The sequence below is a fragment of the Oncorhynchus mykiss genome, chromosome 2, assembly GCF_057628025.1.
Source record: "Oncorhynchus mykiss isolate SJ-2025 chromosome 2, ASM5762802v1, whole genome shotgun sequence".
Classification (NCBI taxonomy): domain Eukaryota; kingdom Metazoa; phylum Chordata; class Actinopteri; order Salmoniformes; family Salmonidae; genus Oncorhynchus; species Oncorhynchus mykiss.
The window spans coordinates 66211077-66221880 of NC_143023.1; the positions used below are offsets into that span (position 1 = coordinate 66211077).

Sequence of the window (10804 nt, forward strand, 5' to 3'; positions counted from 1 at the left end):
CGCCAATTGGGAGACATAAGGACTAGAAGTCGACCGATTCATCGGAATGGCCGATTTAATTAGGGCCGATTTCAGGTTTTCATAACAATCAGAAATCGTGGCCTCCCGGGTGGCGCAGTGGTTAAGGGTGCTGTACTGCAGCGCCAGCTGTGCCATCAGAGTCCCTGGGTTCGCGCCCAGGCTCTGTCGTAACCGGCCGCGACCGGGAGGTCCGTGGGGCGACGCACAATTGGCCTAGCGTCGTCCGGGTTAGGGAGGGATTGGTCGGTAGGGATCTCCTTGTCTCATCGCGCACCAGCGACTCCTGTGGCGGGCCGGGCGCAGGGCGCGCTAGCCAAGGTTGCCAGGTGCACGGTGTAGCCTCAGACACATTGGTGCGGCTGGGTTGGATGCGCGCTGTGTAAAAAAATATATAGCAGTATGGCTGTACGGCTGGTTGGGTTGTGTATCGGAGGACGCATGACATTCAGCCTTCGTCTCTCCCGAGCCCGTACGGGAGTTGTAGCAATGAGACAAGATAGTAGCTACTACAACAATTGGATACCACGAAATTGGGGATAAAAAGGCGTAAAATTAAAAATAAAATAAAACATTTAAAAAAGAAATCGGTATTTTTGGACACCGATTTTGCCGTTTTTTTTTTTATATATATTTTTTTACACCTTTAATCTTTATTTAACTAGGCAAGTCAGTTAACACATTCTTATTTTCAATGATGGCCTAGGAACGTGGGTTAACTGCCTCGTTCAGGGACAGGCAGAATGACAGATTTTCACCTTGTCAACTCAGGGGATACAATCTTACGACCTTTGTTAACTAGTCCAACGACCTGTCTCTCGTTGCACTCCACAAGGAGACTGTTACGCGATGCAGTAAGCCAAGGTAAATTGCTAGCTAGCATTAAACTTATCTTATAAAAATCTATCAATCATAATCACAGGTTAACTACACATGGTTGATGATATCACTAGATATTATCTAGCATGTCCTGCGTTGCATATAAACTGACTGAGCATACAAGTATCTGACTGAGCGTGGTAGGCAGAAGCAGGCGCGTAAACATTCATTCAAACAGCACTTTTGTGCGTTTTGCCAGCAGCTCTTTGTTGTGCGTCAAGTATTGCCCTGTTTATGACTTCAAGCATATCAACTCCCGAGATGAGGCTGGTGTAACCGAAGTGAAATGGCTAGTTAGCACGCGCTAATAGCGTTTCTAACGTCACTCGCTCTGAGCCTTCTAGTAGTTGTTCCCCTTGCTCTGCATGGGTAACGCTGCTTCGAGGGTGGCTGTTGTCGTTGTGTTCCTGGTTCGAGCCCAAGGAGGAGCGAGGAGAGGGACGGAAGCTATACTGTTACACTGGCAATACTAAAGTGCCTATCAGAACATCCAATAGTCAAATGTTAATGAAATACAAAGGGTATAGAGAGAAATAGTCCTATAATTCCTATAATAACTACAACCTAAAACTTCTTACCTGGGAATATGTTCTGAGCAAGGAACTTAAACGTTAGCTTTCTTACATGGCAAATATTGCACTTTTACTTTCTTCTCCAACACTTTGTTTTTGCATTATTTAAACCAAATTGAACATGTTTCATTATTCATTTGAGGCTAAATTGATTTTATTGATGTATTATATTAAGTTAAAATAAGTGTTCATTCAGTATTGTTGTAATTGTCATTATTACAAATAAAATTTAAAAAACCGGCCGATTAATCGGTATCGGCTTTTATTGGTCCTCCCAATAATCGGTATCGGCTTTTATTGGTCCTCCCAATAATCGGTATCGGCGTTGAAAAACCATAGTCGGTCGACCTCTAATAAGGACAGGAGAGGTAGAGCCTCAAGTCAATTTGGATGTGTGTATCTGTCTGTTTTATTCACAAGTAACACATTTGCCTCCCTTCTCAGCTGGAGCGACGCCACGAGCAGATGAAAAAGAACTTGGAGGTTCAGTATAAAGAACTGGAGGAGAAGCGGCGTCACCATGAGGAAGAGAAGTCAAACTGGGAGGCACAGCAACGTATACTGGAGCAGCAGAAACTTGACGCTTCTAAGTGAGTGGCTGACATATTTAATCGTCCTTCCTCTTATTCTCTCAGACAAGCATAAAGTATGTTTTTTGTCTATTTTTCTCAATTAAATGCAATTTTGAGATATTAAATAATTCCCTTTTTCTCTTTTTTTTTTTTTACAGGACCATGGAAAAGAACAAAAAGAAGGGAAAAATATTTTAAGTTGAACCTATTCCTCCAATTAAATATTGCAAACTTGTTTTTACATCCTTTTTGATGTTCACACAATCTATGACCCTCAAACCATATATACACACACACACACGCAAATAAGCCGCGTTCACACTGCACTTAGCTCAGGGCTAAGAGGGTGTTTACGCTTGCACTTTCTAAAGTGGGCTTGCTGACCCTATTGTACTATTTAGGTCATACATGGACCTCACATGCATCTCATTCAGTACATACAACAACACGCCCCAATGTCACACTCATGCACCACTATACACACACACATAGCCACATCCCTCTTTTGGGGGTCTGCCAAAACCTTTTATTTCTATTCCTGACAAGGAGGAAATTATTTCCCTCTGATCTTTGGAGTTTTACACATGGCAGGCATCATGCATAGCCATCCTTTATACTAGTGTACTACAATCTGTTCTCTAGCTAGCTCACCTGTTTCTTCCAGCAGAGGCAGCTCAAGACCATTCACAAGCACACTCCATTGTGACATATGTAAACACAATTACGTATGCTCGGACATTCCCTGAACTCCTGGGACATGTGCATGTTAAACACACACTTGTAGGTGGTTATTAAGGGTTTGAGTCAGGTGCGAGTGTACAAGAAACAGGAAAATAATTGTTTTGAATTATGACAGTCAAAAGCCAAGTCGAGATGAAAAAGCCAGGTTCAGGAAAGGGGGTGACCTATCTTAAATGTGTGTGTACTTGTGTGTGGGTGCCTGTTTGTGTGCACGTGCCTGTAAACCATGTGTTTGTGTCTTCTATTTTACTAATAGAAGACACACTTAACGGTATAAACAGTAACATTGTCAGTGTCATAACATTCTCTGGATACTGAAGCAGATAATTATGTCCCTATTATATAGATAATGTTACACAAATCATATGGGTGTCTAAAACAATGATAACCGTGATTATGGCAATGTCTTATATTGTGAAGTGATGGATTTTGTCAAATACCTAAACCTAAAGCCCTATCAATCCCTTGTCCCCTGTTCTGAAGACTGTACCGAGAGCGCTAAATGCATGGGTTTGTCCCAAACGCATGGTGAGACTCTGACACTGAGACACATTGTGTGACACCTCTAAACCCTTACCTCTCTGAGGTCCGTCAAGTTTTATTTGAATATATTATGTATGTATGGTTGGACAACAATCCCTTGAATCCAGTAGGATCATTTAAGTGGTTCAACAATTATTATTTTAGTGTAGTCTTGATTTTTACAAACCTCTAGAAATCTTAAGATGCACTTGAAGACATGCAAAAGGGACACAGAAAATGCACAGATAAATACAACACACATATTTAAAAAAACTGTCATTTTCTTCTGGTTCACATACATCATGAAATTGACTGTAAATTGTTATATACTTCACAACTGAACACAAGCCCCAAATCCCAGAAGACAACCTCTGACCCAACCTACACTGCCTTCACAAGCCACACTCACACACACAATAATACTCTATGCCAACTGTATGCTTTCTCAGGACCAGTCTCTTGTTGCAGGTCTCTGAGTTGTAATAGTCAGAAGTTAGTCCGTGGTCTGAGAAGTCTTAAAGGCTCATTTGAGCTAAGGTCTGAGACAAACTTTTCCTAAATCATTCTTTAACCACTCCCCTATCTAATAATGTTGAAGGTAGCCATAACTTTAGGAGTTGTTTTTTTATTTTTATTTTTTATATATATCTACACTCTTCAGCTTTATTCTGTTCTTCATTTTATTATCATCTGTTCTCTCTAACTGTACATTATTAATATTAAAGATGAGAAGGTTATGCTTAAGTGAAATGTTTCCTCTCCTTTTATTAAAGCAGTGGATTCTCACATACAGTACATGAAAACACAATAACGTGCATGTGCATCTTAACTCATATCAATTCCATATATTGCAAAATAGTTATTGCTGCATTTCAAAGTGATAAACATGTCCCTTATTGTTAAGTGTTATAGGAAATAGTTCTGAAAGTTTTTATAGTAAAGTGAACATATACAGTGAAACATGGGGTAAGATGATAACCAACCGTTTGGTGCCATCCAGTGAGCTACATTAAAACTCTGTCTCTGCTTGTATGTCGAGGATAGAGTAGTCTTCATGGAGCTGGTGAGGCTTGAGTCATGATGATGAGGAGGTTGTCAAGGATGACTGGAACTCTCAATGCCTCTACATGTGGCCACAGCTGCTGGCTATTTGAGCCGGTTGAAGGCTTTCTGTACCCACCGCTCACTCGACTGGAAGCAAATCAATTTCCCCTTGACAGTTTTGACCCTGTAGTAGAAAAATAATGGTACAAAGAAAAGGGTACTATTCAGATGGGTACTATTTCTTTTATGACTGTTGCAAGTCAGTGAAAGTCACTAGTTCTTTAGTCTTCCATAATTGAGACAATGCAATGGCCTCAAACTAAGCGTTTGTGCTGTTGGACTGTGGCATCACTGGAAGAGGAACAAACACTTACACAAATGCTGGTAGGGGGCAGCCACTGTGAGTCTTCTGGATTGAGACAATCTTCTTGTGGGGGACACTCACTTTGAGGAAGCGGAAACAGCAGCTTTCTGGTGATGTCTGCAGTCCAAGAGCTGTGGGGGGATAAGATGGGTCAATTAGAACATCCTTGTGACTTTTTCCTAGCATAAGCCATGAGGCAATCAACCCAAGATAAGCATGACAATCTTACAGGTATATAATCAAGCTCATAAAAGGATAACTTATCCAAGTGCCCCTATCAAGAGGGCACATAAGCACCCACTTGGGTTACATCCTTCTGTTAATGCACAATCCTTATGAAAATGTAATGAACTTACGGGTAGCATAGGAGTGGAACACTGTCAGCAGCAATAACCCAAGAGCCAAGCAGGTAGTCTTCATGATGGTTTGAGATGTGTCGAAGGTCTGGCTTTTGCCCTGTTGTCTTGGTTCCTCTTTAGTCTGAGTCCGTAAGAGTTACATCTCCCCATATAAATACTGTCCAGATGCATAATGGAACTTCCAGAGTTATATTAATATTTTGTTGAAGAGTAGGTGCCATTACACACTACCATTATAATCTCAAAATGTCCCTACGCCCCCATAGTTTGCCAAGTTAACCACTACTGATCAATGGCTGTAGTCTTTATATTCATTTCCTTTTTGAGAGGTAGGGGACTCTGTAAACATGATTGTGTGAAGATAAGATTCAATGCAGTGCCACCACAGTGCTTACAACTTCTCTCCAGCAACCCTCTGTCAGTGGAAAGCTGATGACGAATCTTCACAAGAAGTGGATCAAGCAGGAAGGGGTCATAGTGTATAACAAATTTTGCTAAAAATATTTTTTCCTCTTACTGTATTTCATCAGCTATTTGAAAACATGACATCATCAAACAACATCAGCAGTCCTGGAAGAAGCTGAATCTTCAGATGTGTGACTTTGTATGTTGTCCTCCTGAATTATTTAGTTGTAATAGATCAAATATGGGTATACAATCACAATTACTGCAAGCCTTAAAGCGGCAATCAGCAGTTAAAGCAATATCATGGATAGGGTTGGAGAAATGTAACCACTCTCAAATTCATAGAGCTATGTAAAACATTGGAGTAAAACACACTTATATTTTGAGTTCTGATGGTGAAAGACAGTTGAACTAAGCTACATACATAAGTCCAAAAATGGATGTAGTAACTACAGATTGCCCCTTTAACTGAATTAATATAAACATACTATTCACACCCCTTGACTTTTTCCACATTTTGTTGTGTTACAGCATTTAAAATGAATTGAATGTCATTTTTTTTGTCACTGGCCTACACACAATACCCCATAATGTCAAAGTGGAATTGTGTTTTTTGAAATTTTTACAAATTAATACAAAATTAAAAGCTGAAATGTCTTGTAACAATAAGTCAACACATACAATTAGCTGTAAGGGCCCTCAGTTGAGCAGTGAATTTCAAACACAGATTCAACCACAAAGACCAGGGAGGTTTTCCAATTCCTCACAAAAAAGGCACCTATTGGTAGATGGGTAAAAAAAACACTATTGAATATCCCTTTGAGCATGGTGAAGTTATTAATTACACTTTGGATGGTGTATCAATACAGCCAGTCACTACAAAGATACTGGTGTCCTTCCTAACTCAGTTGCCAGAAAGGAAGGAAACCGCTTAGGGATTTCACCATGACGCCAATGGGGATTTTAAAACAGTTGCGGCTGTGATAGGAGAAAACTGAGTATCAGGGGTGTAGGTAATGCTTCAGGAGCACTCCCCCACCTTTTTCAATTTGAGAATACATGGAGCTGGTAAAACTATTTCTGGAAAATGTATTCTGATTAATTCTATTAAATTACCATGAAAAACCATTTAATGACAGACCAAATAAATACGTAGGCTATAGCAGCCTAGAGGTAGGTAAATGGTGGTTTCATCTATAAAAATACACTTTTATGAATTGATAGTTCACCTCTCTATTTTATTTTATTATTTAATAGGGTATATTGTAGCCATGTGTTAAAGCTAATTCAATTAAAGTGTATTTATGATACAGTGCAGTGTGCAGTAGTGGTGCACCCATAATTCATATGCCTTGCTACCATGATATACTGTATTTGCTTAAAGGCTGAGACAATAAAAAGACACAGTGGCAGAATAAATTCAACCAAGCCTTTGTTTTATCACAAAACCAGATAGCAACCTCTGTCCAGTAAAGTATATTGCATGTATAGGCCAGGGGCACAATGTATGAATTAATGATTGGATCAGAATCGTCGTCATAAACATTGGCCAGTATGGAGAATTAAGTAAAACCACAAGTCCAAATCCCTATCTCCATCCATGGCTAATTTAGGAAAGGAACAATTTTAGCTAGCTGGCTAGCTAGCTACCGGAGGACAACAACAAGATGCAACAATTCAAGTTTTTCTGTCAATGGTGTATGCTCTCAATGGGATTTGATAGGAGTGATGCCAAATCCAAGCTGGCTTCCCTTTACACTTTCAGGACCATTCACAGTTGAGCTCGCTCAGTTTAGCTCAACGCTGATTGGATTTTTTTTAAATACTTTTTTGTCAAGGGAAGCAAAGATCGTACTTTTTGGAGAAATGTCCTCTGGTCTGATGAAACAAAAATAGAACCGTTTGGCCATAATGACCATCGTTATGTTTGGAGGAAAAAGGGGGGACGCTTGCAAGCCGAAGAACACCACCCCAACCATGAAGCACGGGGGTGGCAGCATCATGTTGTGGGGGTGCTTTGGTGCAGTAGGGACTGGTATACTTCACAAAATAGATGGCATCATGAGGGGGGAAATTATGTGGATATATTGAAGCAACATATCAAGACATCAGTCAGGAAGTTAAAGCTTGGTTGCAAATGGGACTTCCAAATGGACAATGACCCCAAGCACACTTCCAAAGTTGTGGCAAAATGGCTTAAGGACAACAAAGTCAAGGTATTGGAGTGGCCATCACAAAGCCCTGACCTCAATCCTATAGAAAATTTGTGGGCAGAACTGAAAAAGTGTGTGCGAGCAAGGAGGCCTACAAACCTGACTCAGTTACACCAGCTCTGTCAGGAGGAATGAGCCAAAAGTCACCCAACATATTGTTGGAAGATTGTTAAAGGCTACTTGAAACGTTTGACCCAAGTTCAACAATGCTACCAAATACTAATTGAGTGTATGTAAACTTCTGACCCACTGGGAATGTGATGAAAGAAATAAAAGCTGGAATAAATAATTCTCTCTAATATTATTCTGACATTTCACATTCTTAAAATAAAGTGGTGATCCTAACTGACCTAAGACAGGGAATTTTTACTAGGATTAAATGTCAGGAATTGTGAAAAACTGAGTTTAAATCTATTTGGCTAAGGTGTATGTAAACTTCTGACTTCAACTGTATATTATTGGCTTCCCTTGGCATCCATGGATACACGCCACTGGTGTAGTGTAAGCTACACAATGCAACTCATTTAACGTAATTGAGCGATCCTGGCGGGTACTCCAATCTTTTAAAATAGCACTCATTAAGATCTGTTGCCTACGCCTAATAGTCCAACTCATCAAATTATTGTTATTATTACAAATAGAAGGTTATCACTTTTCACAATGGGTCTTTTCACAAAGAACCTTCTTCTGAAACTCTTCAGTCTATTCTTGTTCTGAGAAATGAAGGCTATTCCATGCGAGAAATTGCCAAGAAACTGGAGATCTCAACGTCAACAGTGAAGAGGTGACTCCGGGATGCTGGCCTTCTAGGCAGAGTTCCTCTGTCCAGTGTCTGTGTTCTTTTGCCCATCTTAATCTTTTTTTTTTTATTGGCCAGTCTGAGATATGGCATTTTCTTTGCAAGTCTGCCTAGAAGGCCAGCATCCCGGAGTTGCCTCTTCACTGTTGACGTTGAGACTGGTGTTTTGCGGGTACTATTTAATGAAGCTGCCAGTTGAAGACGTGTGAGGTGTCTGTTCTTCAAACCAGACACTCTTATGTATTTGTCCTCTTGCTCAGTTGTGCACCAGGGCCTCCCATTCCTCTTTCTATTCTGGTTAGAGCCAGTTTGTGCTATTCTGTGAAGGGAGTAGTAAACAGCGTTGTACGAGATCTTCAGTTTCTTTGCAATTTCTCGCATGGAATAGCCTTCATTTCTCAGAACAAGAATAGACGGATGAGTTTGAAAAGAAAGTTCCTTGTTTCTGGCTATTTAGAGCCTGTAATTGAACCCACGAATGCTGATGCTCCAGATACTCAATTAGTCTAAAGATGGCCAGTTTTATTGCTTCTTTTATCACAGCAACAGTTTTCAGGTGTGCTAACATAATTGCAAAAGGGTTTTCTAATGATCAGTTAGCCTTTTAAAATGACAAACTTGGATTAACTAACACAACGTGCCATTGGAACACAGGAGTGATGGTTGCTGATAATGGGCCTCTGTACGCATATGTAGATATTTCATAAAAAATCTGCCGTTTCCAGCTACAATCATAATTTACAACATTAACAACGTCTACACTGTATTTCTGATCAATTTGATATTATTTTAAATGGACAAAAAATAGCTTTTCTTTCAAAAACAAGGACATTTCTAAGTGACCCCATACTTTTGAACAGTAGTGTATATCAATTAGATATTTCTGTATTTAATTTTCAATACATTTACAAAAATGTTATCAATTTTGAATTCAGGCAGTAACACAACAAAACGTGGAATAAGCGAAGGGGTATGAATACTTTCTGAAGGCACTGTCTATGCATAGTCACACTCGGTCTACTGTATGACAATTATTTTAGGAAACCCCCAAGCATATGTTCTTCTTTTTTTTGTTGATGTGAAAAGCGTAGGATGCTGTTTTCCTCTTTTGCAGAAATCTGTGGTGTAGAGCTATCTGTGTCAAGTGGAGATGCTACAGACAGCAGATGTTATCAGATATTTTCACATGCGTACAGTAAGATTTTTTTACAAAGTTCTTATCAGGCTGACTCACACACTCACACACATTTTCAACCCTCACCAATTTCCACAGACAATTCATCATTGATATTCTGCAATAACGCAAATGATATAATTCTAGACCTCACATGTATGTTCAATAAATGTTAAATGAATGTAGACAATATGTTTTGTTTTGGACTTGTATTAGGCTTTGGTTGTAAATTTCAATTAGACCAATTTTACAACCCAGTGTAGACTGCAAAACGTTGATGACACTGACTCACGTTATAAACTAATTAAGTTAGTTAGATAGATTAGATATGAATTTATGAAGTTCATTGCCTCACCCTTTATGGAAGTTCATCATCTAAGATACTCACAGTAATTTTCACCTCTCAATGTCCTAGTCTGTAATCCCCAGAAGACTTCAATCATTCTAGTTCACAATAACTCCATGGCTTCATACCACAATGGCTACCACCCTGTAGCACTCACATCTGTAATCATAAAGTAATTTGAAAGGCTGGTTATGGCACACATCAACTCCATCACCCCATTCACCCCCAGACCCACTCCAATTTGCATATTACCCCAACAGATCCATAGACAATAGAATCTCAATTGCACTCCACACTGCCCTCACCCACCGAGATAAAAGGAATACCTATGTGAGAATGCTATTCATTGACTACAGCTCAGCTTTCAACACCATTGTTCCCTCCAAGCTCGTCACCAAGCTTAGGACCCTAGGACTGGACACCTTCCACTGCAACTGAATCCTGGACTTCCTGAAGGGCCGACACCAGGTGGTAGGGTAGGCAACATCTCCTCCGCCACGCTGACACTCAACACGGGGGCCTCACAGACGTGTGTGTTTAGTCCCCTCCTGTACTCACTGTTCACCCACGACTCTGTGGCCACACACGACTCCAACACCATCATCAAGTTTGGGATACAGGAAATGTGGGGACGAGCACACCCACATCCACATTGACTGGGCTGCAGTGGAGTCGGTTGAGAGCTTCAAGTTCCTCGGTGTCCAAATCACTAAGGATTTCAAATGGTCCACTCACATGCACACTGTCAGGATGAAGGTGTGACAGTGCCTCTACCCCCTCTGGAAGATGAAAAGGT

General features: G+C 40.3%; 2 protein-coding genes across 4 annotated transcripts in view; one reads left to right on the forward strand and one right to left on the reverse strand.

Moving 5' to 3' along the window:
• LOC110494104 (septin-7) overlaps positions 1-4048 on the forward strand; it is a 32022-nt gene extending 27974 nt beyond the window's left edge. For all 3 annotated transcript variants that reach the window (XM_090205324.1, XM_090205316.1, XM_021568850.3), the window contains exons 12-13: positions 1914-2059; positions 2200-4048. In XM_090205324.1, the coding sequence (XP_090061450.1) occupies positions 1914-2059; positions 2200-2239 (186 nt within the window). In that variant the 3' untranslated portion in view covers positions 2240-4048. The remainder of the gene's footprint in view (positions 1-1913; positions 2060-2199) is intronic.
• LOC110494122 (C-C motif chemokine 4 homolog) lies at positions 4045-5369 on the reverse strand. The gene is made up of 3 exons (XM_021568881.3): positions 5069-5369; positions 4723-4843; positions 4045-4532 (listed from the first exon to the last, which is right to left on the reverse strand). The coding sequence occupies exons 1-3, from the start codon at positions 5130-5132 to the stop codon at positions 4451-4453; spliced, it is 267 nt and encodes an 88-aa protein (XP_021424556.1). The 5' UTR covers positions 5133-5369; the 3' UTR covers positions 4045-4450.
• Between the last annotated feature and the right edge of the window lie 5435 nt (positions 5370-10804).